Here is a 25,306-nt window from a genome sequence, read left to right on the forward strand (position 1 = left end):
CACCACTGGCTGTCAGCCACCGTGTCACGTTCTGGCGGCTGTGCCTCAGTTTCCCCGGGAACTTCCCGGAGTTTCTAAGTGCCTGTTGGCGCACCCCTGAGTTTGGAAGGGCCGAACCCCGAATCCTTGTGCTCCAGATGGCTCCAGACCTGCATCAGCGGCTGGAAGGGGCGGCTGGGGGTCCCGTTTTTGCACTTTGCGGCTCCAGGGCGGGGGGCAGGGCCGCTCCCGGGCACGGCCGCTCCCGCCCGCGCCGCTGGTGTAGTGGTATCATGCAAGATTCCCATTCTTGCGACCCGGGTTCGATTCCCGGGCGGCGCACATCTCTTTTTTTTTCTCCTTCCTACCGCTCTTTCCCCTCCCCGCCGTGGGAGGCTCCACCCGCGGCGCGGGGCGGTGCCGGGAGCCGGAGTTCCCCGGGCCGGCCATGCAGGCGCCGGCGGCGGCGGAGCGGAACAAGGGCCCGATCCTGGCGGTGCTGCGGGAGCGCGCGGGGCGCGGCGGGGGCGCGCTGCGGGTGCTGGAGGTGGCCGCGGGCTCGGGGCTCCACGCAGCGCATTTCGCTCGGGCGCTGCCCCAGGCGCTCTGGCAGCCCTCGGACATCGACCCCCGGGCTCTGCGCAGGTGAGTCCCGGGGTGGTGACATCCCACGGACCCGCGGCCCCGGTTCCCTGCTCCCCGTTTTATTTATTTTTTTATTATTATTTATTTATTTTATTTCGTTTGGGGATTTGGGGAAAACCCCAGTATCCAAATCTCCTGCAGTCCGGGCTCTCCTGCTTTTTTTCCTCCAGGAAAATCCCAGTATCCTACTCTTGGATGAGCTGGATGCGTATTTTTTCCCAGAAAAGACCCACTCAGCAGTGGGCTCCACAGCCTGTGAGCAGGCTCCACACTTAATTTCTTTTTTCAGGAAAAACCCAGTAGCCAGATCTCCAGAAGCCCAGGCTCCCCCACTCGGTGCTGTATTCTTTCCAGGAAAACCCCAATATCCTGCTCTCAGATGAGTTTAATGTGTATTTTTTTCTCAGCAAAGACCCCTTGGACATCCCAGGCTCTGTCCTGCTGCTTTATTTTTTCCAGGCAAACCACAATACTCAACTCTTGCCCAGCTCAGGCTCCCCAAGTCAATACTCACTATATTTTTTTTCAGTAAATCCCCAATATCCAACTCCCAAACGACCCATGCTCCCCAGCTCAGGACTTTATTTCTCCCAGAAAACTCCCCAAATCCCGCTTTCCACCGTAGAAAAAACCATAAGCCTGGTGAGGAGGTGCTGGAACCAGCACTGTCCAGGGGGAGTTTTGTGCTGCCCACCCAGCACCTCCCACCAGGGTAAAAATAATCCCCAAGCTGGGAGGCTGCAGAAGCTGAGGCCTGAGTGGTGAATGTGCCAGAAAGTGTGTAAATGACACCGAAATCAGGAGGTGCTGATGCAGTGGTGCCAGTGGGGTGCCCCATAAGGGGAGGGTGCTCCAAAATTGAGGAGTTTAGGCCCTGGTGGTTGTCCAGGTGCTTCCAGTTCTCCATCTGCCAGCTGGAAGGGCTGGGCAAAGAGCCCCCAGGCTGGGCTGCACCCACATCCGAGTTGTTCCACGTCCATCCAGGGCTTTGTTCCTGCCTCAGAGGGTGCTGGGGGGCGCAGGGAGCGGGCCCAGCTCGGCTTCAGGTGGGGTTTGGTGCCCACAGCATTGCTGCCTATGTGGAGGCCACGCAGCTGCCCAACCTGCTGCCCCCCATCCTGCTGGACGTGTCAAAGGGCTGGGAGACCTGGGGGGGCACCCAGCCCGCCACCCTCGACCTCCTCGTCAGCATCAACATGATTCACATCACAGAGCTGCGGTGCACCGAGGTGAGCGGCCCTGGACAGCCCCTGTGCCCTGCCAGGGCCGAGGGGAGCTCCGGGGGGGCTCCCGGGGGGTGTCCCCGGCCCCCTGACCCCGGCCCCACCTCTCTCGTTCCCCAGGGCCTGTTCAGGGGTGCCGGGGTGCTGCTGAAGCCCGGAGGTTTGCTCTTCACCTATGGGGTGGGTCACTGTCCTGGGGCATCCGGGGGTGCGGGGGGACACAGCGGATGGCGGGGGGGAGCCGGGGGGGCAGCTCCAGTTCTGGCTTAGGGAGGGAACTGGGAAATGCAGGTTGGCTTTTGGAGGGTCTCTGCCTTTTGGGGCACACGCTGAGCCCTGAAGGGGGCAGTTTTGGATGAGAGAGATCCTGTCCTCCCTCACCTTATCCAAGGCAGGGTCTGGGGGGCCTGCAGAGGGTGACAGGACTCAGAGTGGCTGAGGGGACTCCTTGGGGGCCGTGTCTCTTCTCGTTGGCTTCTGTGCTTGGTGGGGACAGCAGCCCGGGGAGGGGGGCTGGGGGGACACGGGGTGGCTCATGTCTGCAGCCCCAGCTGTGTCCCACCAGCCCTACGCCGTGGACGGGCAGATCAGCCCCCAGAGCAACGTGGACTTCGACCGCAGCCTGAGGCAGAGGTAGGAGGGGGCTGGGGGGGCTCAGGCTCCTGGGGGCTCATCCTGTCCTCTCTGTCTCGCCCCTGCTCCTGCAGGAAGCTCCCTCCCGGTGTGGTCCTTCAAGATAAGCCACGCCGGAGGGCGGCCCCCACCCGCGGGGAGATGGGGCTGATGTGGGGCGGGATGTCCCTGGCTGTGACCCACACCTCCCTCCCCGCAGCAACCCCGCCTGGGGGCTGCGGGACACGGCGCTGCTGCGAGAGCTGGCCGAGGCCAACGGGCTGTGCCTGGAGAGGATGGTAGGTGATGTTGGGCTGTGCCTGGAGAGGATGGTAGGTGATGTTGGGCTGTGCCTGGAGAGGATGGTAGGTGATGTTGGGCTGTGCCTGGAGAGGATGGTAGGTGATGTTGGGCTGTGCCTGGAGAGGATGGTAGGTGATGTTGGGCTGTGCCTGGAGAGGATGGTAGGTGATGTTGGGCTGTGCCTGGAGAGGATGGTAGGTGATGGGCCCCGGGGTGCTCCCCGTGCCGCTGGGCACCCCCGAGCCCCGGCTCTGTGCTTCCAGGTGGACATGCCGGCCAACAACAAGAGCCTGATCTTCCGCAAGCTGTAACTGCCCTGACAGCGCCTCCCGGCGCTGCTGTCCCCACTGATGCCTCCTGCAGGGGTGGCACTGTCCCACCGTGGCTGGGGACAGCAGAGATGGGATGGAGCCCCACGCACCCCAGCTGGGGCTGACTTGGCTGGGGGGGTCCATCTCCCCTGGTGCCTTTGGGGCTGTCTTTGCAGAGGGTGCCCCAGCCGGGAGCACAGGAGCCAGCACAGCTGCCAGGGGGGGCACAGGTGTGGGGGAGGGGACACAACACCCCTGGGCATGGCGGTGACTCCTTGCTCCATGTCCTCGGAGGATGCTGTGCTGATGGTGTCCCCCTTCCCGCCCTCCCCAGGACTGTGCTGCTGCCCCCCCAATAAACTCTGTGACTTTGCCCTCCACACCCCAGCAGCTCCCTGATGTTTTCAGCACAAATACTGGGGTGTGGGGGTGTCCCCAGTTCCACCTCCAGCACCAATGAAAGGGTCAGGTCCAGCACTGGCCCCAGAGGCTTTGGTGAGGTGAGAAGATTTTATGAGTGGGGGTGGTCCTGGCAGATCTCCCACCCCTCTGCAACCCAACCCAATTCTCTATTGCTCCTGGACAGGCTGGGGGTGTCACACGGTGGGGGGAACATGCGGCAGATAAATTACAGTGGAGGTGGGAGCTGGTCTGGGGCTCAGCATGGGTTTGGGGGGAACTACATGACAGTGGTAACCTCTAGACACAGGCACTGGTGCAGGGGCTCCCTCAGGCTGCCCCCTCCGTGGTGTGTCTGCAGCTCTCCCTGTCGGCACATCCTGGCTCTCCCCTAGTCCTGGAAGCGGTTCAGGAGGTCGCAGGTTTTCTTCTCCATCAGCTCGTAGATCTTCTTCACCCGTTTGTCGTTGGCGGCCCGGACGTAGCTGCTGGGGTCCAGCGTGGCCATTCCGTCGTGCACCTCGCCCATGATGATCAGGGGCCCGTCCTCCGCCGTCATGTTGGGGCAGGGGCAGCTCCAGTCCATGTCGGTCAAGGTCACCTCCAGGTACTTGATGTTGAAGAACTTGAGGCCCATCTTCTCATCCTTGAGGACGTCCTCGAGGGCGAAGCGGGCTATGCCGGAGTCCTGGTCCTCCACGATCTCCATGAGCCGCCCCACGATGGCGAAGTCGCTGCGGCAGAGGCTCAGCACCATCTTGCTCTTCAGGCGGCAGGCCTTGCACTGCAGGCTCTTGGGGAAGGGGCACACGTCCTCGCAGGTTTCCTTGCTCTCGAAGTTGTTGGTGTTGCCCTCGCAGCCGCCGTAGACGAAGGAGTGGCACTGCTTCAGCAGGTGGTTGTACGCCCAGCGAGGCTCCCAGTTCTGGCAGGGTCCCTGCACCATGGGCAGGAGGCAGGTGGGGCGGGCGCTGCCCAGGCAGGCGGCTCGGCATTCCTCGTACGTCTCGAAGTGGTTCCTGTTGGACCCGCAGCCGCCGTAGCGGAAGGTGAGGCAGGAGCCCTGCTTGGCGTCAAAATGCCAGCGCACCTCCGTGGCCTCGCAGCGCCGCCGGTCCGGCTCCTTCAGGCACTCGGCGCTGGGGAAGGGCTGGGGGCTGCCGGTCCGCGGGGTCCCCCCCGGCTCTCGCCTGACCACCGACAGCGGGAAGTCGGCGCGGAGCAGCCCGGCGGCGTTCCGGGCCGTGCAGGTGTAGATGCCGGCGTCCTCGTGGCGGGCGTTGTAGATGACCAGCTGGCCGATGTTGGTGACCACCACGTTGCCGTACATCTGGTCCGGCCGCATGATGAAGTTCTCGTCCCGCTCGCTCTGTTTCTCCCAGGTGATGTCGGGCTGCGGGCGGCCGCTCACGTCGCAGCGGAAGCTGACGGTGCCTCCGGCCCGCACGGACTGGTGGAAGGGGTTGCTGTAGAGGGCGGGGGGCACCGGCACCTCGGGGCCGGCTCCCGGCGTGGGGCGAGCCGTGGTCTCCTGCGGCACGGGGCTGGTGTCGGGCCAGGTGAAGATGTGCTTGCAGGGCACGGTGGTGAGGCGGGTGCCGCGCAGACACGCCTCGGCGTCCATGTAGCACTTGTTGTAGTAGGTGAGGCCGTCGGAGGCGCAGGTGAAGTTGGGCTCCTTCTCGCAGCGGTCCTTGCACTTGCACACGGGCTGCCCGTCCCAGATGTCGCAGTCCGAGCCTTGCTGCGCGCACACGAAGCTCTCGCAGGAGGCGGCGGGAGCCAGAGCCGGAGAAGGGAGGCTGCCGTCGGCAAAACGCGCGGCCACGCAGCTCCGCAGCCCACACACGTTGGTGCAGCATTTCTCAAAGTCCTCGCAGTCCTGGGAGGGGAGGGAGAAGATATTGCGGGGGGGACGTGGGGATCACCGCGGCGCTGGGGCCGAGGGTGCCGTTCCCACCCCTGCGGGACTTTGGGGTGGGCAGGTGTCCCCGAGCAGCTCCGTGCACCTTCAGCATCGCTCGGCTCCGGGTAAGAGCCAGGCGTCCCCGGCACGGCTGCACCAGCCCCAGCCCACCCTCAGCACCCCCGGCATGTTTGGGGGTGCGCCGCAGTGCAGACGGTCCCTTCTCCTCCACGGGAGAGCGACTCGCCCTTCTCAGCTTCTGCTGGCCGAGGGGAGGCAGAACTCGTACAGATGAATTGTGAAGGAGTCTCCCCTCTGCGTTCAGACAGCCCTAACCGGGTGGGGTTGCCTCTGCCCGGCCTGGTGGAGCTCAGAGCCGGGGCTCTCTGCGATGGACAACCCGGTCCGTGGGTGGGCTCCGGCCCTCGGGGAAAAGCTGGGAGAGGATTCTGTCCTCGGCCTGATGGGGTCCGTATCCCAGCACACCCGCTCCCTTCATCCCAGCCAGCGCCCCGGGGGTGCACGAGGAGGGTGTTCTGACCATGGGACACGGTGTGAGGGGGTGACATGAGCGGGCGACGAGCAGTTTCTCTGCCCGTGGGGGACTGGGGAGCCCGGCAGACAGGAGGGGCTTAGGGGACAAAGCTGCAGCAGGGCTGAGCCCGTTGTACTGAAACAACTGAACCGGCTGTGGCACCCCGGCACGGGACCCGCACCCCAGAGCATCTCCTTCGGGGCCCTGGGGATGCCCCCCAAACCCCGGTAGCGCCCCCGCAGCCCCCTCGCTCACCTGGTCGGCCTGGCACTCCCGCTCGCAGGTGCTCTGGGCGTCCACCCACAGGTTGGGGTTCAGCTGGTTGGGGCAGACGCCCAGGTGCCGCATCCTGGCCGGCTGCAGGCTCAGCCCGGCCGCCGCCACCAGCACGGGCAGGAGCAGCGCGGCGCCCACCGGGAGCCTCCGGCGCCCACCCGCACGCTGCCCCCGGGCCCCGCGCCCGCCGCTCCCACCCGGAGCCATCGGGCCTGGCTCGCTGGGCAGGGCTCGGGATAAATCACATTCAGGACGGACGGGATGAGGGAGAAGGCGGGCGGGCGGGCGGGGGGACAAAGAGGAGGAGGAGGAGGAGAGGACCAAACCTCTGTCCTTCAGCACACCCGGAGCCCCCCGGACCACCGGCGACGCCGCCCGCCGCCTCCATCCATCGCCGCCGCTCGGCTCGCGGGGGACACGGCGGCAGCGGCCGCGGTCTCTGGGGGCTCAGTCCATCCCCGGCACGGCCAGCGGGGCGACTGGGGTGGAAGGGGAGGACGGGAAGGTTGTAATCTGAATCCCCTCCCTTCCCACTGATGTTTCTGGGTGTTTGGAATGGGAAAGGCGCTGACCTCAGCCTCTAACCCCGGCGAGCCCGGCGATCCCTGGGCAAACACGGGGGGAGATCAAAGGCAGAATGCAGAAAGTCTCCAAAGAGGGAGAGTGAAGGGGAGGGGGGGGCACACAAAATCTCGCCCGGCCCACGGAGCCGAATTCCTGCAGGATGAGAAAACAGCCGGAGCCTGCGGTCCCCTCGGGCCGGGAGGTCCCGGGAGCCCACGCTGGGGGCGGCCGGGACCCGCCAGGTCCGGGAGTCCCTCGCCCCGCACCTCCGGGCACCCACCGGCTCCACAGGCGAAGGAGCGGGACACCGGCACGGATCCATCCTCGCTTTCCATCCCGCATCCCACGGGCTGCTGGCACGGGACCGTGTCTCGCCTGGCGGGGTGGGTGCCCACCCAGCCCCCCGGAGGGGCTCCCCCAGCCCCCCGGGGCTCCCAGCCCTCCCTCCCCGGTGATTTACAGCCAGGATGTCTCCTGAGCCACACCAGAGCCCGGCACATTGTGCTTAGGCTCAACCAGCACGTCCCGCACCAGCCTCGAGCTGGCAGGAGCCGGCTCCCCGGCCAGATCCCCCTAATCCCCGATGGAGACTGACCTGCAACAGGAACATTTCATGGCATTTTGGGAGCATTAACTCTTCCGGCTCTGGTGAGAGCCTCAGCCCTGAGGGGGGTCTGCAGCCCCTGTGAAACAGCAAACCCGAGGGCGTTTTGCCCCGGGGAGCAGCTCAGCACCTCCGGTCTCCCCTCTTGGGGAGCAGGTGGTGGAGGGGACAAAAAAAATGGGGTGAGCCCTTTCCTTTTTCTTTTTTTTTTTTTTTTTTTTTGGGTGGGTGGGGATCCAACCTGCTCCCACCCCAGAGCTGCTTTTGCAGGCAATGGTTTGGTGCTCCCCCAGTCTGTGGCTCCTTGGGGAAGCCCTTTTGTCCCAGACCAGGTGACTTGGGGGACCCTCAACACTGCCCCGCGGGTGTGAGCAGGGTACAGCCACAACGCTCTGGCACGGTGACCTCCAGCCAGTACCATGGACACGGTGCTGTGACCGGCCACCCCTGCCATTTCCCTGCCTGGGTCACCACACAGCTGCACTGCTGCTGGCTCTGGGCTCCCATGGTGATTCTGGGGCTCCCCGGGGCCCAAAACCCCAAAGCAAAGTCAGGTCTGTCACCAGCTGGCCTTGAGCCCTTGGGGGGCTGGAGCACATCCCATGGCTGTGCCCTGAATCCCATTCCACAGCCAAACAGCCACCCAAGGGTCCATCCAGCTGTGGATACTGAGGGAAGGTGACACTGCCCTGGGACACTCATGCTTTGCAAACAGGGAATTGCACTCCAGGATAGCCCAGGCAGGAGCTGCTGGGGCCTGTACCCTGCATTCCCTGGCAGCCTGAAACCCCCAGACCCACCCAGCCAGGCACCCACTGCCTGGAGACCCCCGATCCACAAACCCACAAACTCCAGCTGGGAAGCAACGTGGCACATACATGGCACCTTGGTCCCCAGGAATGCAGCCCAGAGGCACAGGGACACTTTGGGGTGTCTCAGGGTCCTTCCAGGGGGGCTGGTGCAGGAGGAAAGGGAGAACAAGAGCTGGAGCCCAACTTCTGCCCATACCCATGGCTGGGCTCCGTGTGGCTGGCACGATGCCAGTGCCAGGGGCTGGGTTGGTTCTTGCCCCACTGACCTTTTCCAGAGCCAGAGCAGCAGCCCCAGAGGGTCACTCACATGTGTCTCACACCAGACCCAAGGTGCCTCACGCTTGTTCTCAAGATCAGAAGCTGCCAGGACAAGCCAGGAACCTTCACCTCAGTGGTGCAAGGCTGGATGGAGCAATGGCAGCTGCTGCCAACAACTGGAAATCCTCACACACACCTTGGGACCCCCACCCAGCCTCTTCTAGTGCTTCTCAAGCTGAAGGTGAATGACAAAGCAACTCTTCCCACCCTGACCAATTCCACCATCTCAACAGTTCCCAATTGTTCACCTCCATGTGTCCAGGCACCAACTGCACTCTAGAACTGGGATTTTTGGAGTCACTTTCAAAGATCCCAGACATAGATGAGGGTTTTACACTTCATCTTCCTCCTCCAAGACAAGGAACTGGCTCAGCACCATGTCCTGGAGGGAAGGGTGTTGTGCCACATGTTCCTGCTCCCAGGACCTGCTGCACCCCGCAGGCTCCTGCCCCTCCAACGCACCCGTGGGCAGCAGCAGCCTCATTTGCAAGCATCTTGCAGTTGCATGATGCAGGGAGTTGCATCACCTCTTCCCAGCTTGCGTGGGACAGTGGAACCAACCCAAGAAACCTCACATCAGAAAGGCGGGTGCAGAGAAACACAGTGACCAAAGACGTGAATCATCGCAGAGCAACCTGCTCTCTCTCCTCTTTTCTTCAAGGAGCAGAGAGCCTTGAAGCTCTCCCAGCCTTCCCACCCCGCTCAGGCTGTGCAGTGTTTTCCTGCCCTGCTCTTCCCAAGCAGACAGCTGCGGCCCCGCAGCCCCCGCTGCTCTGCCGTAATGGGCTCCGGCTGTCCCGACCCCACCTGAAACCACACACAGCCTTTGTTTCGGCCCTGGGAGAGGCAACACACACTTCCAGAACCCCCTGAAGAAAAAGGGGAAAAAAAAGGGCTGTGTGACTCTTCCCTGACCAGGCTTTCACCTTAGCTCCAGGGTTTTCCAGGCTGCAGACACGATCTCATTTCCCCCTGCCCCCTCCCAGCCCCAGCAATTACTGCTTAAGCTGTTAAAACAAGCGTGGCCAGTCTGGTACGAAGTGGAAAATCTGATCCTAGGGAAGTGAGAAGGCACGGGAAAAGGGAGGTCAAGGGGAGGTAGGCTGGGAGAAGGGGATCAGACAAGAAGTCTCCCTCCACCCCAGGAGCAAATCCCCCTTCTCTGGGGCTCCTGGTGCCTCCAAAGGCCACCCTGGTGTGACACTGGTGCTCCAAGCTCCCTGCAGCATCCTCTCCCATTTGTCCCAGGACAGCTGCCAGCCTGCTCCAGTCTGGCCAGGATGGGTGACTGCTGCCACAGCACTCGCTGCTCCCCCAGGATCACCCAGACCCAAAGAAGGGATTTAGGGTTTGACTGTACTTGTCCTGTCCCCATGGAGCAGGGACTGGGCACGATTCCTGGCCAACTGCTGGAGAGCCTGGCTTCCTCCAGCCACCTACAGGACCAGCCCTATTGGAGACGAGTTTGTGTTTTCTTAGGGCTCCACTACCCTACAGTGGTTCTATGAGAATCAAAACCAGCTTTATCTTCTGCATCTACAGAAAAGGAATCATGGCTCCCCAGAAAATGTGATTCAAGTTATTTTGTGGATGACCTGGAAATGGAAATACACACTTGTACCACAAACAGTCCCAAATGCACAGGCATGGGCAAACCACCACCTTTTTCCCTTCAACCTCTTCCCAACCCACACAAAAATGGATACAACTTCTCCTCTTTTCAACTGGTAGTTCAAAACAAACAAAAAGACTTTAATTTATACAAAACAAAACCATGTAGAATCAGTTAAACAACACTGACTGTACAAAGGAATAAAAAAATAAAAGGATAGTCCAAAAAAATCCAACTCAGGAATGGTACAAGTGTTGGAGAGCAGCTACAGACTAGTGTTGACCATCAGATGCAAGAATCTTTTCCTTTTAAATTAAAAAATAAAAATAGTTTGTTGCTGGGCAATCACTCCAGGGAAATCTTCCATCTCCACTCCAGACAGGATCCGTGAGACTCTACAGGGTGACAAAACCTAAACCAACCACAGGGAAACAGCACGGGGAGGTGGCACGTGTGGCACAGCCAAACCAAAGCAGAGGTACAGCGAGTTTTGAGACATGCAGCAGCTTGGTGATTTCAGGAAGGATCCCTTTATCCCTCTTTGTCCCACGCACCGGCGCCGGAGCCGCGTGGTGATTCCCGGGAGGAGCGGGGCCGGTCACCTGTTGGCCGTATATCCCTGTGCTGCTGAGCCAGCGATTGTCTTCTGCTGTGTGTTAAGTGATGGGAAACAGGTGCCAGCCATCCCAGACAGGTTCTCCAAATCCCCCGGCCTTCGTGCCACCGGGACAGCCTGGCTGCGGCTTTGCTCTCGAGCCAAAGCACCCCTTCAAAGGATTCCTCTCCCCCTCCACCTGCCTGGGCTTTAATTCTGTCCTCGCTCACTTGAGCTGGGTGATAAAGCACGGAAGAGCTGAGCCAAGAGACCTGCCCGTGCTGTGCTCTGCAGAGAGGGCTGGGGGCACCTCCCAGGTCAGTTTGGGAGCAAGGGAAGCCATGTCCCCACAGGGGGATGTGTCACTCCTGTCCCTGCTGCCTGAACACAGCGGGTCTGTCGGCCGTGCGGGAGCTGCAGCGGCTTCATTCTGCCCATGCAGTGCCCCAGGCTGCCTGGAAAGGGGGAGCAGAGCAAGCTGATCCCAGGAGGACATGGCAGCACTGTACACTTCACTTGGTACCATGCTACTCACAGTCTACACACTCTGGCCACCTATGAGAACCTGCCACCATAGCCTGGCCCCACTGCCAGGCTCCCTTAGTTGATGGGGTAAGGGCTGGGTGCTATTTCTGTTTCCAGCTGAATTTCCAGCACAGGTCAGCTGTGGAACAAAGTCAGGGAGGCAGGTGCACTTGCTTGACAGAAAATCCATCCCAAGCTCTTGCCTCTCCAAGATCCAGGAGCCACCCCATGGACCAAAGCAGTTTGCTCTCCCAATCTCCTAGGACTGCCCCAAGAGCCAGGTGATTTTGCCACTGAGGGACCTGAAGATTGCTGTTTCCCTGCCCCACCCCAACCTTCCACCTTCCCAGTCCCTGCTCCTTCATGTTCCAGTGGGAAAAGCCGCTTCTGCCCTTTCCCACTTTCATCCAGGAGGAGCCACAGCAGCACGGGCTCAGGCAGCATCTTTGGGAAAGCAAAGCTGGAAGCAGCCAGGATCCAGAGGCTGTCACATGGGGTGCTGTCATGGATGGAGTGCACTAGGAGTGATGGCTGAGGCTTTGCAGCAATAAGGGACAAAATTCAGCATTTTTCCTCTGTTTAGGCACAATGCTTTCACCCCCTGCTCCCAAATCCCCAACGAGAAACCACAAAGTGAGCAAGGCATCAGTCTGACCCCAGAGCTGCCTCTTCCTCTTGCCTGCCAAAACACTCCAACCCACCAGGAGCCCTGGCCTTGCTGCTCTGCTTCTCCATGCACTGCCTGCCTTCTATTCTATAGGAATAGAGCAGCTTGGGGCATGTTCCACACCAATTGTCCTTTCCTTCTGCACATGTAGTATTTAAAAATGCCAGCACGAGCCCAGAGGTGAGGGAAAGTCTCTTAAAGCGTTTATGTGTTTTCACTGGAAAATCCTCCACTTGTCCCCTTTGCTGACAATGAGAAAAGTCAATCCAGTGCTTGTATTTACATGGCTGCATAAAATTTTCCCTGACTGCTTCTTAAAAAAAACCCTTAAAAAACAAGTGATATTTATATATATGTATAATATTTACATAATTAAGCGAAGGCGGCGAATGGAGAGCTGCCTTCCCCTTTCCAATTGGCCAACTCTTGCCTTGTTTTCTGTTTTTTTTGGCAACAGCAGGTTAACATCCTGGTGAAAACTGTCATTAGTCCCCTGTCCCTGTTTCTTTTTGTCTACATCCAATGATCACTATTGCACCAGCAATCTGTTCAGGAGGCCAAGAGTTAAAGTTGCAGCACAGACTCTCCTTGCCTACTCCCTTAAGCCTCTCAATCTTCCATTAAATCCATTGCTCCATTGAGACTGGATGAGCTTTTTTTCCCCTTCCCCCCTCCCCAACCCGGCAGCTGCTGAATTTTCCACCCCAGGCCGAGAGGCAAAGCCCAAAGCATTCTTGGAGGGTCACTTGGCAGATCTCTCCCCGCCAGCGCTGCGGGATCCAGCCGGCACCATGCTTCTTCCTATGCCAAGCCAAAACGTGAGCACATTCCTAACGCTTGTGCGTGCCATTGGAAAAGCAACCGTGGCCCATCCGAAAGGATCCAGCGGGAAAGGGTTCGGTGTGCAAACAGCTGTACATCGGTGGGTGGCTGTGGATCCGACACAAGCTCAGGGTGCCCATCCTGCTAAGAGATCTTGCAGTTGTTGCGTGAGCAGTTCTGTGGGGGGCTCTGGGGCGGCCGAATGGATTTGGATCTCTTCAAGCTGTTCCCTTTGCTGCTGCTCCCGCCCCCGCTGCTGGCCAGGGAATAGGAGCGGCCGTGCATCATCACCGCGTTCATCCCGTTGGCCATGGAGAAGGATTTCAGGTGGCTCTTGATGGTGACAGGCAAGGGCAGTTTGTCGATGAGGTGCACCGGGGTGCAGGACACGATGGCTCGGCAGCACAGGTCCTGTAAGCTGAACACTGGAGGGAGAAAGGAGCGCACAGTCAATGGCCAGGAGATCTCTTGGGATGCCCTTCCCCCACAACTACTGCTTACGCTGCACAGCTCCAGCTCCTCAGGGAGATATGTCAATAATGATTGGCAGGAGCCCAGAGTAGGGAGCTGGACATTTAGGACAAAAATTTGGGAAATCAAGGCGAGCTCTGCTGTTGGAGGTTTGTGCTTTGCCAGACACCAGCTTTGGTGTGAACGCAGGGTTAGGCACCCAGGGCTGGCAGGGCCTGGCTCACATTCCTGACAGACACTTGGCTTCTCAACCATCCTCTGGCAACCAGGATGTGCCTGGGAAAGAGGCAACAGGGTCAGCAAATCCTGCAACAGGACAGTGTCACCTGGGACCTGCTCAGGGGGCAGCTCTTTGCAGAACCCCCATGCCAGAGAGACCCCAAGAAGCCAAAACACCCAGAACACTACTCTGCCCTCTCCAGCTTCTCAGCATCCTCCCAGCTCAGCGTGCACCATGTGAGCCTGCTTTGGGAAGTCCCTCTCTGCTTGCTGAGGAATTCCCAGCCAGGGGCCACACGAGGGCACTCGTTATCCTCCTGCCTGCCTGCTGCCAAAGCCTCGCTGCCATTCCCGAGCAGGCAGATCCCCATTCCCTGATAGGGAGCACCCCTGTTCATGGAATCACAGAATCATTTCGGTTAGAAAAGCCTCCTAAAACCATCGAGTCCAAGCATTCCCCCAGCACTGCCAATACCTCCATAAACGACTGTCCCCAAGTGCCACATCTTCATCTGTTTTGAACACTTCCAGAGGTGGTGACTCCACTGCTGCCCCACGCAGCCTGTTTAAGTGTCTGACCTCCCTTTTTGTGAGGAAATTTCCCCTAATGTCTAATCTAAACCTCCTCTGGCACTATTTGAGGCAGTTTCCTTTTTCCATTTCCATTCTCAAGCAGGCAGCCTGCAGTTACAAATCCTCTGGAAAAGATTCAGGAAAGGTCTGTGCATTCAGCCTAGTCCCTGGCCACCATCTCCTCTGTGACCTGCAGATCAAGGCACGGCAGCCAGGTTGGGGACAGGAGCCCAGGCAGAAAATCTGGTGACTGGGGCTGGCAAACAGGATTTTCTCACCCTGGTGAACAGGAGCTGAAGGTCCATATGAGAGCAGGTCACCTCAGAAACACAGATCTGCTGCTGCTCAGACTGCAGTGGGACACACTGCTACCTCCAGACAAGCATAATGTGGGAACTGAGATTATTCTGCCTCAAACTCAACAGGCTGAGATGTAACATGGAATCTGCTTGTGGTTTCCCTTCCTGTGGCACACATCCCTGGATAAATGGAATAACCCAGCCCACTGTTGCATGCTGACAGCAGGGATGAGATTTAGTCCCTTTCAGCTCCTTGGGAACACTCAGTTTCCCTCCAAAATGAAGAAGACAGGCTCAGGCAAGGGCAAGGAGTGCAGTGCTTACACCTGGATTTATCCCACACAGCCGTTTGACTGAAGTACTTGCAAGCTGGGAGCTTAATTGCCCTCAGCCTCATCCAGAGTAAGTGGAAAGGTGGAGGACGCCCCAGAGCACTTCAGGTCCCAGACATGCTGAACTGCCCTCTGGAGCTGCCCATCCCTACATCCCAGCACAGGCAGCTCCTGGCTCAGCTTCAGCTTGTGTGGCCCGAGGCATTTCTCCACACTGGGTGGATGCAGCTCCCACAGCTGCACACCTCCCACCTGGGCAGCCCCACGTGAGCCCAGACCTCCCTCCCGGAGCAGCCCCGTGCCCACTGACCTCGGTTGGGTCTCCAGATCTTCTCCATGCCGTGCCGCATGAGGACGATGCGGGACAGCTCCGTGAAGGACTCGATGACGTTGAAGTTGCACAGGGGGCTCACCTCGAAGAAGGTCATGCAGTTCTTCTCGGCGTAGGCGCGCGCCTGCTCCGTCGGCACCTGCCGCTTGAAGGCCAGGTGCAGCCTGTTTCCCACCAGGATCCGAGGGACACCTGGGGCGTGCTGCAACAAGGAAAGAAGTGCAGAAATCACGCCTACACCCAGAATTCTGCAATAGCAGCAAAGGGAAAGAAGCAGAAGCTGCTCTGTGGCCGAGGGACTGCCCAGCAGCACCTCTGTATGGTGGGGACGATTAATTTGTCACCTCCCAGTCCATTCATTTCTGAGGGAACTTTCCTGTCTTTTTTCACCATTCCTGAGGCCTTTCTTACTCCAGATTTACACAGAAGTAGAGGGCAGACACTTATTGCTTTGCTCCAGTTATGAGTGCACTGCCATCACATCCCCTCCACAGCAGAGCCACTCCTGTCCCTGTATCAGGTCCCACCTTGGGTGATCCCTCCTCACATTTCTGCTATAGATCACTGCGTATGTTCTTCCATTCACTTACCTCATCTATTTCCTTTATCCATCGGTCTATCCCATCAAAGGACCAGCGATTAGTGATGTCATACACCAAGAGAATTCCCTGGTGGAAGACAATCAGAAAGTTTCATAGTAGGCAACATAAAATGGGCAGGACACCCCTGAAAAACTCACATGCATAAACCAAGAAACAAAGGGACAGAACATTGTTCCAGCCACACCATTTGTGTGCTGATAAGGCAAAAAAAAAGGCAAAAAGACAAGAGGGCTATGCTAATGCAGTCCCAGGTCATTAGGGAAGGTTTTAATCCTGTTTTGGCTCTGGTATCCCCCAAATAATTTCTAAAGCTGCAGTCTCTACACAGGAGGATAAACTGCCTTGGTGGCTGTATCTGGAGGAACAAAACACATCCTTCTCCTGTCACAAATCTGCTACAAACTCGCTGAGGCAGAAACACACCTTTTTTTCTATCCCCATACACAGAACAGCTGCAGTCAGTGGTGAAATGGCAGCAGGACAGGAAGGAATTTTCAAGCACACCCCTCTTCTCCAGAACCCGTGTCACTGTGAGCCCTTTGCTGACAAGGAAGAAGATGAATTATGCCACAGTATCCCCACAGACTGAGCTCTCAGGACTAGGATCCATCCAGACTTTGCTGCAGGTGCTTTCCATTGTCACTGCCACACTGGCAGAGAACACCTTCTTCAGGCCAGAAGTACCTACAGCATCCTCAGGTTCACAGGTGTTGTCCCTGAACACCACCCACATCCATGATTCGCTTCCCAGTCACCTCCAGAGGTGCAGCACTTGGTGCTGGCAGCAGCACAGGCAGGACCCAAGTTAGGGAAGACATGGAGCAGCTCTGAGAGTCTCCACCTCACCCCAAGCCAGGCTGGCAGGACCCAGGAGCATGGCCAGGCTGTTGGCCACCACTCAGGTCCACAGCATCTCCCAGCAAGTGAGCTTCTCTTGAATCTGAGTATTTCTGAGGACAGACACAAGGAAAGTAGGCTGTGCCTGGCCCTGCAGGCACACAAGTCAGGAGCTGCTGCTTGGTACCGGTTGAGCACACACAACATTTATGGAATTGTCCTCAGCAGAGCCTTTCTGCAACCCTCCTGTTATTTTTCTGACTTCTTGTCACTCTTTTTTGCAATCTCGGACATTCCAAGTGACAACAGGCACTCCAAGCTGACTTGGCAGAATCACAGATGCCTGGAATGGGAACTAGGGAGGAAGAGATGATCCTGTGCTAAGAGAGGAGGAATCCAGCTGGGAAGGCAGTGCTGGATGAAAAGAAACCCGGCAGCAGCAAGACTAAGGGTAAACCAAACCAGATCATTGAGCACCAAGTTCTGCAGAATCAGCCTTTCCTGAATCAGGGCTGTTCCTCCAGGAACAGCCATCCCCTATAGCAAAGCCCCAGCATAAGCAGAGATCTTAAACTGGCAAAGAAAGGTCTCAGCTTTCAGCCCAGTCCTCCCTATGAAAGGCCTGGATGGAGCTGAGGGAAGGAGAGAGCTGAGACACTCCCAGCATCTGTCCTGGTATGAGTCAGGGACCATGGAGCACCCTCAGGTACCTGTGCAGCTGCTCCTTCACCTGCTGAAATGGAAGATGTGCTACACAGATGGGAAACACAAGCCACCCAGTCCTCCCAAACCCCAGCTTTACAATCCTTGCTGCTGCCAAGCCCTGTGGTGAACTGAAAGGAGCCTGTGCAGAAGCTTTGTGAATGATATACCTCAAGTTTACAAAAACAACCATTAACATGAAATGTGGAACACACAGGACTGATAAACTGGCATCTGGGTCACAAAAGCACCTGAATCCTCATAATGAAGTCCCATCTGGAGCTGGCACTAGCACTGCTCCCCCTTCATAGAACAGCAGCTGCTCCTGGAATGCACTGGGTGTGCCTTGACCTTGTCTGCCTTTCTCTCAGCTCTTTTAGACTAAGCAGCTCTCAAAGACTGACCAATTTTATAATTTTATAACAATTCAGATTCTTCCTTGTAGAACAATTCTGATTGAGCTGTACCCCCAGCCTCACTGCCCACTGCTTTCACCCCAGACAGTCATTCTCCAGGTGAACTTTGTTTTTTCTGTCCTTGCTGGCCTTTCACCATCTCCACATCTGCATCTGTACACCCACAGGAAGGCTCAAATGCACAAAAATAGAAAGTCAGAGGGCACAAAAGGGAAGTCAAGTGGGTTGGCTTCATGTTTGACAGCCCAACATGAAGAGCAAGCCCTTCAAATCTGGGTTTGAGGCTGCTCTGTAGGACCTGAAGATGAGTTTACACAATGGCAGAAGCATCTGTGGGATGGGGGAAGCATCTTCAGTTTCCTTCAAGGAAAGTCTGGAGCTCCTACCTAGAGTCCATAATTTTTTGTAGTCTCATTTCTAGGACAGTCCAAAAACTTCATAATCAGAAGAACTGGAGCTTGTTTTTGTTTTGGAGAAGAAAAGAATCAGTTTCTCCTAGATTTAGAGAGGAAAAATAGGAAGTAATGATTTTCCATAATTAAAAAATCCCACAAAACCAAAGATACTGCTTCTTGAGGACCCAATCTGGAAATACCTACTAGCAGGATACATCACATTTTAATTACATATTGAGAAAAAAAAAAAAAAGAAAAAAAAAAAGACTCTGAGCTTTCTTTTAATTTTTCCTCTATTTGTTTTGATTTCCAGCTTCCAAGGCTGTGTGTGAGAATTATTGAGAGTCAGGAAATAATGAAGCAAAGGGTTCGATGAGCCCCTTCCAACACAAATGGCCAGCAAGATAAATAAAGTCTACTTGCTTCATTTCTGGATTGACAAGTTCCTTCAGCCAAGAGAAACAGACCCAAGACCTAGTTTGTGACGATTATTTCTGCCAGGAATATGCTTGAGGAGGAGAGAGTTTTTAAGCTTACTGGCAGCTTCTGTCTGGATCTTCTTTGAATAGGAATAAGGATAAAACTTGAGCAAAAACACACCCCGACATTTTCAGTAGGGTGGAAGGTCAAGACATGATTTCTAAATGTAAAACATGACACCTTGTCTGCCTGCTGAGCCTCCAAGCCACACTGTGGCTCCAGCACACACATTTAGAGTAAAGACTGTCCAGGAAAGGTTCTCAAAGGTCAGAAAGCACCGAGGCCAAGCTGCCCATGCCTTGCTCCATCCCCTGCCTGCCCAGCTGGGTATGAAGCCCAGCTGTGCCCCAGCTCAGCAGGGGGAGGAAGAAGGCTGCTCAACCCCTGGCCAGCTCCTGGTGCTGCCAGACAACCTCACACTGCTTCCAAGTAGCACTGCATGCTGCAGACACCACGTTTCCAGAGCATGCATCCCAAATCCATTCTGTCATTGCCATTTTTGCCCCAGAGAGAACAGCACTCAGCCATGCACAGGGAGGGAGCTGGCTCCATCTCTGCAGACAGTTCCAAGTAAGATCTGTCAGGCTTTTTTAAAGTCTCCTTTGGAATAACGTGCACAGGATTTTAATTTCCTCAACTCAACAAATGAACAACTTCCCATTTGCAGCCTAATTTGTTCTCCAAGTGCTTAGACAGTCATCAACACCCTATTATCTCCACAGCTTTCAATTTTTAGTTTCACAAAGCCCTTTTGTACCATTATACACCCCAGGTTCCTACAGTATGGAGTGAAAAGCTCCACATTCAGCTTCACAGACCAAGGAGACCTGGACCCCTCACAACCCTCCAACAGCCTTCCTTCTTTTCCTCCTCAGACTGCCTACAGATTCTGTGTAGGTAGAAGATGATTGGACTCACCCCAGATTCATCTGGGGTCTTTTCACAGTTGGATTTTCAGAGTTCATTCCCAGTCTGGTTTTGTTCCACACTACTGGGATTGGCACAACCAGTGACAGAGATTTCCACATGAGTGCCTTGCACAGTGAACAAGGAACAGAGACAGACCACCAGTTATTGTATCCAGCAGCACATGCAGACACTTACTCTGCCAAAACCCAAATCTGCTTCCAGCAGGAGCTTACACAAAGATCTGTCCACATAACTGAGGTGGTGGGGAAATATCTCTGCCAGCTTGCAGCAGGTTTGGACCAGGTTTATAAGCAAAAAACTTTTAAAGATAAGAGAAAATCAGCTTGCACACTATCAGTGCAAAGCAGACTTGTCTAAAAAGACTTCCCAGATGCTTTAGGGGCTTCAAGCACACGAGAAGCTGCTAGGAACACTTGCACAACTGCCAAGGACCTCAGCCCAATGCAGGCAGGTGACAGGGTGGCCAGGAAAGTGTCACTTGCTAATATTCTCCACTGATGGAAAAAAGCTTTTGCTGAAGAAGGCTGGAGAGCCCCTCAGAGTGAATTTTCTGTCCCACAGTATGAAATAAACCTTAAACAGAAGGTCCAGTATTGACAGGAACCAGAACACTGTCTCCTGCCTGCTCTTTCACAGCTCCATTTGGTCATGGCTTTCCAGCTGGCACCTTGGACCTTGGCTCATGGGCAATGACATCCTGCTGCCAAAACTCTTCCCAACAGCACAGCACATTGTGGGGTGTATTTATCACTGAGCTTTTGATAAGTACTTTGGCAGGGCAGGCTCCTCCAGCAGCTGGACAATCCTGTCCGAACGACCCAAGGCAGGTGAGGGATTTGCAGCAACCAAAAAAGCCATAAAGGAGGGCTGAATCCACACCTAAGTCTGCTGAACTGCCAAAAATCCTGCACACTGAGAAACCCTGAACAGGATAAACAGCAGCTCTTCAAACCACCTGCCTAAGCAGAACTCAACAATATTCACCATTTCTTTAGGGCTGCAGCTTTGCTGCAAGATGGGAGCATTTTATCACACTGTCTGGGAAGAGTTTGGCAAGCCACATTTTCAGAAACAGTTTAAATCACTGGCATATGAGGACAGCAGGAACAATCCTAACACTGCTTCTTCCTGGCTAGATCAGGAAGCACCACAACTCTTTCTCCCCTCTATGATCACTCTTGGAATAGTTTGCATTTGCTCCCAGCAGCCAGAACAGTCACAGCTGCTCACAACAGCCGAGATCAGCAAGCCAGCTCTGCTGGGATGACTGAGACCTTAAAGCCAAGCAGAAAAGGAACAGAAGTCCAAGAGCAAAAAAGATTTCTGCAGCACCTTTAAGCACACTAAATACTTTTCACTGTACCCCATATTGTGACAATTAACATAAAAATCCTTCTGCAACACAGACTTGTTGTGCTGACTGCCGAATTGGCTCTGCAGGGTGCAACACTACTTGGTTTCCATCTCTCCTTCCTACCTGGCTCTGCAGTCACCATGACTGGCTGCACACTCCTCCTGCCCCATCAGTGCCTGGAAGCCAGTGCTCTGCTATCCCAGACACAAATGCTCCTCTTTTGCCCCAAAGGAGACCCTGAAGTGATGTGCTCAGGACCTGCTGGCCCATCAGACCCCAACAGAGAAGGGGATGAAGTAGAAACTCAATACCTAGGGAAGTAAGAGAAAAAGAGAGGGGTCCCAGCAACACAAGCCTCCACCTGGAGCCCAAGAGCTCTTTGTGTCCCTGAAGAAAGCAAGAGACCTGTGATCCTCACAGCAAACCCTGAGGCAATCATGCTGGAAGAAGGGGCTGGTTCCTGCTCAGAGCCAGCTCATCAGGGGCAGCAAGGATGTTTTACTGCACATAATTTCAAGAGGAAGAAGTTCCTGCTGAACATGAAACTCACATGGCTCTGGACCCAAGCCAGTGGTGTGGAGTTGAAATTAGGAAATGCATCAAGGTACTCAAGTCCTTTCCCTGAGGAGGGACAGCCAGAAGTTCACCCTGAGCACTGCACCAGGCTGTGCCATGGGGGAAAAAAATGCCCAAGAAGGTCTGTTCGCTCTCTGCAGACTGTTCTTCCATGTTGCAACTTCTCCAGGGTCTACTTCAGAAAATTCAATTCTTATCACTACACTTGAGAAACAATAATGAGTGTGTGGGAAAGTCAGGCATGCTTCCCTGGCTTGGAGGCACTTTTCATACCAAGTATTCTCCTAAGCACTGGCCATTCAGAGCCGGGTAAGGGCTGCCAGGTTGCTAAGCCAGCCTCCTGCTCTCACAGCCAACCTGTCCAAGTCCTCTCTGGAACCTCATTTCTCAAGCTCCCCTTGTGCTCTTTAGTCCTCTACCCAATAAGAACCTTCCACTAATTCTCAGTGTGAAGGTGCTCAAGGCCAGTTTACACCAATCTGCTCTTGTACAAATATCACACTGAACTTCAAACAGAGCTTTTCCCACGCTGGCACCTCTCTTCTCTGCTGGATTTGTTCTTCCTGAGCTTTTGGCTTTTAGTTTAAATAAGCTGTTTCTCTTGCCTCCAAGGGGATTTGTGTCAGCCTTCCTACAACAGAAGTCTTGAAGTCTGATGATTCCAAGACAGTAGGAAGGAAAGCAAACAGCTGTAGGTAAGAAACCAGTACAGCATACAGCCCTGAATACATCCTGGAGACCACACCTGGAGTACTGCACCCAGCTCTGGGGCCTCCAACACGAGAGGGATGTGGACATCTTGTAACAGTCCAGAGGAGGCCATGAAGATGCTCCAAGGGCTGGAGCCCCTCTGCTCTGGAGCCAGGCTGGGAGAGCTCACCTGGAGAAGGGAAGACTCCAGGGACACCTCAGAGCCTCTTCCAGAGCCTAAAGTGGCTCCAGGAGACCTGGAGAGGGACTTTGGATAAGGGCATGAAATGATAGGACAAGGGGGAATGGCTTCCCAGTGCCAGAGGGCAGGGTTAGATGGGATATTGGGAAGGAATTGTTCCCTGGGAGGGTGGGCAGGCCCTGGCACAGGGTGCCCAGAGCAGCTGTGGCTGCCCCTGGATCCCTGGAAGTGTCCAAGGCCAGGCTGGACAGGGCTTGGAGCAGCCTGGGACAGTGGAAGGTGCCCCTGGACATGGCAGGGGCTGGAATGGGATGGGCTTTAAGGTCCCTTCCAACCCAAACCATTCCATAATTCTAAATAAGAGAACTCAGAAGCATTTCTGTGTTTCTCTGCCAAGACCACACAGGTTATGCTGTATTTATACTAAGGCCATGCCAGAAGTCAGCTTCTGCATACTGAAAATAATTGGAGGTGTTGGAAGTCCATCCTTGCAGTCACACAGGCATTTGTTATTCAAAATGAGCAGTCCTCTTGCTTTGGTTAACCATTCAGAGTATAAATTTAGATCCTTTCTTCATTGAAAGTTGTGCTGAGTTATTTAAGAGACACAGTATCTACATTCCTGTTAATACAGGAATAACACTGGAACATCACATGGAAGCCAACCACTTGTTGCTGAAAATCTGAGTTTTACTCCAAGCCACCTGAAGAAGACTGTACAAGGACTCCAGTCATTTTCACTTTCCCTGTGCTCATCCCCTGGGCACTTTTAGAGAGCATGGAGAGACTTCCCTTGGGAATTACCTCTCCTCCTCTTAGGCAGGTTAAAGCACTGAATGTTTGGGCAGACCAGGATTAAGGCATCACAACAGCACTTGGGAAAAGGCATTTGTTGCACGTGCTGAGGGCAGGTTTGAGGCAAAGGTGCAAGCTGCACCTTGCTGTGCCAGTGACCTCCACTTCCCATCATTCAGCAGTGAATTGCTCTCTTCAACTTCCTGAAAAGAGGTGGGAACCAGGTGGGGATTGGTCTCTTCTCCCAGGTAACAAGTGACAGGGTAAGAAGAATCAACCTCAAGTAGTGCTAGGGGAGGTTTAGAATGCATTTTGGGGTAACTTCTTCCCTGAAAGGGTGGTCAGGCATTGGCACAGACTGACCAGTGCACTGGTGGAGTCATCATCCCTGGAGATGCTAAAATATTCCACACAGAATGTGGTGCTGAGAGACATGGTTTAGCTGTGTCTTGGCAGTGCTGGGTTACTGGTTTGACTCGATGATGTTAGAGGGCTTTTTCAACCTTAGTGATTCCATGATTCTATAAAGCATTTCCATTAGAGGTTCCCCTGCCTGGCTGATGAGGTTGACTGTCAGACTCACTCCTTGGGGGGGTAGACAGTGAGATGAATGAGGCAAACCTTGCTGATATTCAGGTGAGAACTGCTCCAGCAATACTGATAAATACAGCTGAAGGTCCAGAGCTTCACTTTGAGGAAGGAAGAGAAAATCAATCCCTTTCAAGCCTGGTGGTACATGACACCTTGTGGCACTCAAATGTAGTGTCCAGGGAGAACAGGCTGCAGGAATCCCATGGAGGTGCTGTGCATCGATGCCTCACAGCTCCATATGGGTTCCAGACAGACGTGTGTCTCTTTCCCCATCAATCTGAGTGTTCTCATCACTGCTCATTTCAGCTTTGCCCTGTGCCCCAGTTTGCCCTGTGGCAGCAGCAGGTACAAGTTCTGACGTGTGGGCTCAGGCTCTGAGGGTGCAGCCCTGCCAAGACACAGCACTTGCTCTCAGGAGCCCCCAGGTAACACCAAGGGGAGCAACCACCATGCACAGTGGCTGCACACAGGGCTAAAAGCTCCCACGTGGCATTCCTGGACAAAGTAGTTGCTGCTTTCTATTCCCAGTTTGATCTGAGTATCTGACACAGCAAGGTCTTAGAAAGAGCCTGACCAAAGCTGAGTTCTGTGGTCACCAGGAAACCACACTGACCAGCTGTTCACTTCTAACTGGTGAGGGAAGCAACACGGCCTCAAGCCCACAGGTTCCATGAGGAGGCTGTGGAGTCCTGATCCCTGGAAGTGTTCAAGGCCAGGCTGGGGTTTGGATGGGGTTTGGAGCACACTGGTCTAGTGGAGGGTGTCCCTGCACATGGGAGGGGTGTTGGAATGAGATGAGCCTTAAGGTCTCTTTCAATGCAAACTGTGATTATGTGACTGGGGGTCCAGATTTTTCTGAAAAGTAGTTAAGGCTGAAAGAAAATGAAATGTAGAAGCTGAAAGAAACTCAGACACAGGACTGAGCATGTGAACAGGAGATCCTGCACTCTCCCACCGCAGAACTCCAACTCTCCTTCCCTTGCACTTTTCTGCAAGCACCAGGAAATTGGCCTCTGCTTCAAAGGAGCTGTCTCAAAGCATCCAGACCACCAGAGGTGTGCACTGACATGAATAAACAGGACATGGGGGAGATCTCAACAGCATTCCCCAGGTGAGGTGCTCCTATGTCTATGGCACAAGTGAATTTGCAGGAAGTCAGAGAAAGAGAACATAGATTCTGCCAGTTAGCAAAGCAAAGGTCTACAGATACAAAGAGCAAAAAGCCAAGAGTGGCAAGAACTTGAGTAGAAGTACATTTCCCAAAGGCTGGGAATCTCCCAGGATACTGGCACACTCAGGAGGCTGATATACAGCTTCTGACTCCTAGTGTCTAATAGGGGAGGAATTTTCTCCAAAGTTTTCCAACTTGAAAACAATAAAGGAAATAAAGTAACTCATTTAACTTGGATAAACTTTATCCTGGAGCGACCCTGCCCTATGTTACTAAAAGGACAACAGCAGAACTGTGAGAAAGCACTCTTAAGCAGCAGTTTTCCAGAGGACCATAAGATCTTTGTGCTGTTGAGGATCTTGATGCTATTCTGGAGCAGGGCCCAAAGGAGAAATTCAAAATGTAACACTGTGCCCCATGTTTTGAGGAACACACATACTTTACAATTGAGCTGCTCTAGTTTCAAGTCTGCCTCAAACACGCAAGTAGGAGCCACCCCTATTTTTGGAACTGACTCGAAAGCAATATAGACTGGAAGAACTCCACTGGGAAAGCCAGTGCCATATTTAAACAAATTTTAAAAGCCTCAGAAAGTAGGAGCTCCCACATTAAAGCTAAGGCAGATCTAGAGC

The 25,306-nt window shown here is 55.1% G+C and overlaps 3 protein-coding genes and 1 non-coding gene across 9 annotated transcripts in view; 2 read left to right on the top strand and 2 right to left on the bottom strand.

Moving 5' to 3' along the window:
* The first annotated feature begins 250 nt into the window (after positions 1–250).
* Positions 251–321, top strand: TRNAG-CCC (transfer RNA glycine (anticodon CCC)). Its single transcript has one exon. It is a non-coding gene; the product is annotated as a tRNA-Gly (tRNA).
* A 62-nt stretch (positions 322–383) lies between these two features.
* Positions 384–3,453, top strand: METTL26 (methyltransferase like 26). Of its 5 annotated transcripts, none has more exons than XM_086854200.1 (6): positions 385–624; positions 1,691–1,853; positions 1,968–2,007; positions 2,399–2,480; positions 2,680–2,758; positions 3,026–3,453. In XM_086854200.1, the coding sequence occupies exons 1-6, from the start codon at positions 428–430 to the stop codon at positions 3,071–3,073; spliced, it is 609 nt and encodes a 202-aa protein (XP_086710326.1). In that variant the 5' UTR covers positions 385–427; the 3' UTR covers positions 3,074–3,453. The 5 variants fall into 5 exon arrangements, with proteins under 5 accessions (XP_086710329.1, XP_086710326.1, XP_086710328.1 ...); XM_086854198.1 differs by having other exon boundaries at positions 386–624; positions 2,413–2,480; XM_086854199.1 differs by having other exon boundaries at positions 387–624; positions 1,968–2,027; positions 2,413–2,480.
* Positions 3,454–3,484: 31 nt separating this feature from the next.
* On the bottom strand, positions 3,485–7,075 carry WFIKKN1 (WAP, follistatin/kazal, immunoglobulin, kunitz and netrin domain containing 1). The gene is given in 5 exon segments (XM_086854960.1): positions 3,485–5,354; positions 6,169–6,409; positions 6,516–6,619; positions 6,621–6,793; positions 6,796–7,075. Coding segments are annotated over 5 exon segments (2,289 nt in total). The 3' UTR covers positions 3,485–3,863.
* Positions 7,076–10,204: 3,129 nt separating this feature from the next.
* Positions 10,205–25,306, bottom strand: part of RAB40C (RAB40C, member RAS oncogene family) — a 36,417-nt gene continuing 21,315 nt past the window's right edge. For both annotated transcript variants that reach the window (XM_086854204.1, XM_023937090.2), the window contains 3 exons: positions 15,524–15,601; positions 14,913–15,135; positions 10,205–13,133 (listed from right to left, as the gene is read on the bottom strand). In XM_086854204.1, coding sequence (XP_086710330.1) covers positions 12,853–13,133; positions 14,913–15,135; positions 15,524–15,601 — 582 coding nt within the window. In that variant the 3' untranslated portion in view covers positions 10,205–12,852. The remainder of the gene's footprint in view (positions 13,134–14,912; positions 15,136–15,523; positions 15,602–25,306) is intronic.

This window comes from Cyanistes caeruleus, chromosome 17 (genome assembly GCF_971803275.1).
Source record: "Cyanistes caeruleus chromosome 17, bCyaCae1.hap1.1, whole genome shotgun sequence".
Taxonomy (NCBI): domain Eukaryota; kingdom Metazoa; phylum Chordata; class Aves; order Passeriformes; family Paridae; genus Cyanistes; species Cyanistes caeruleus.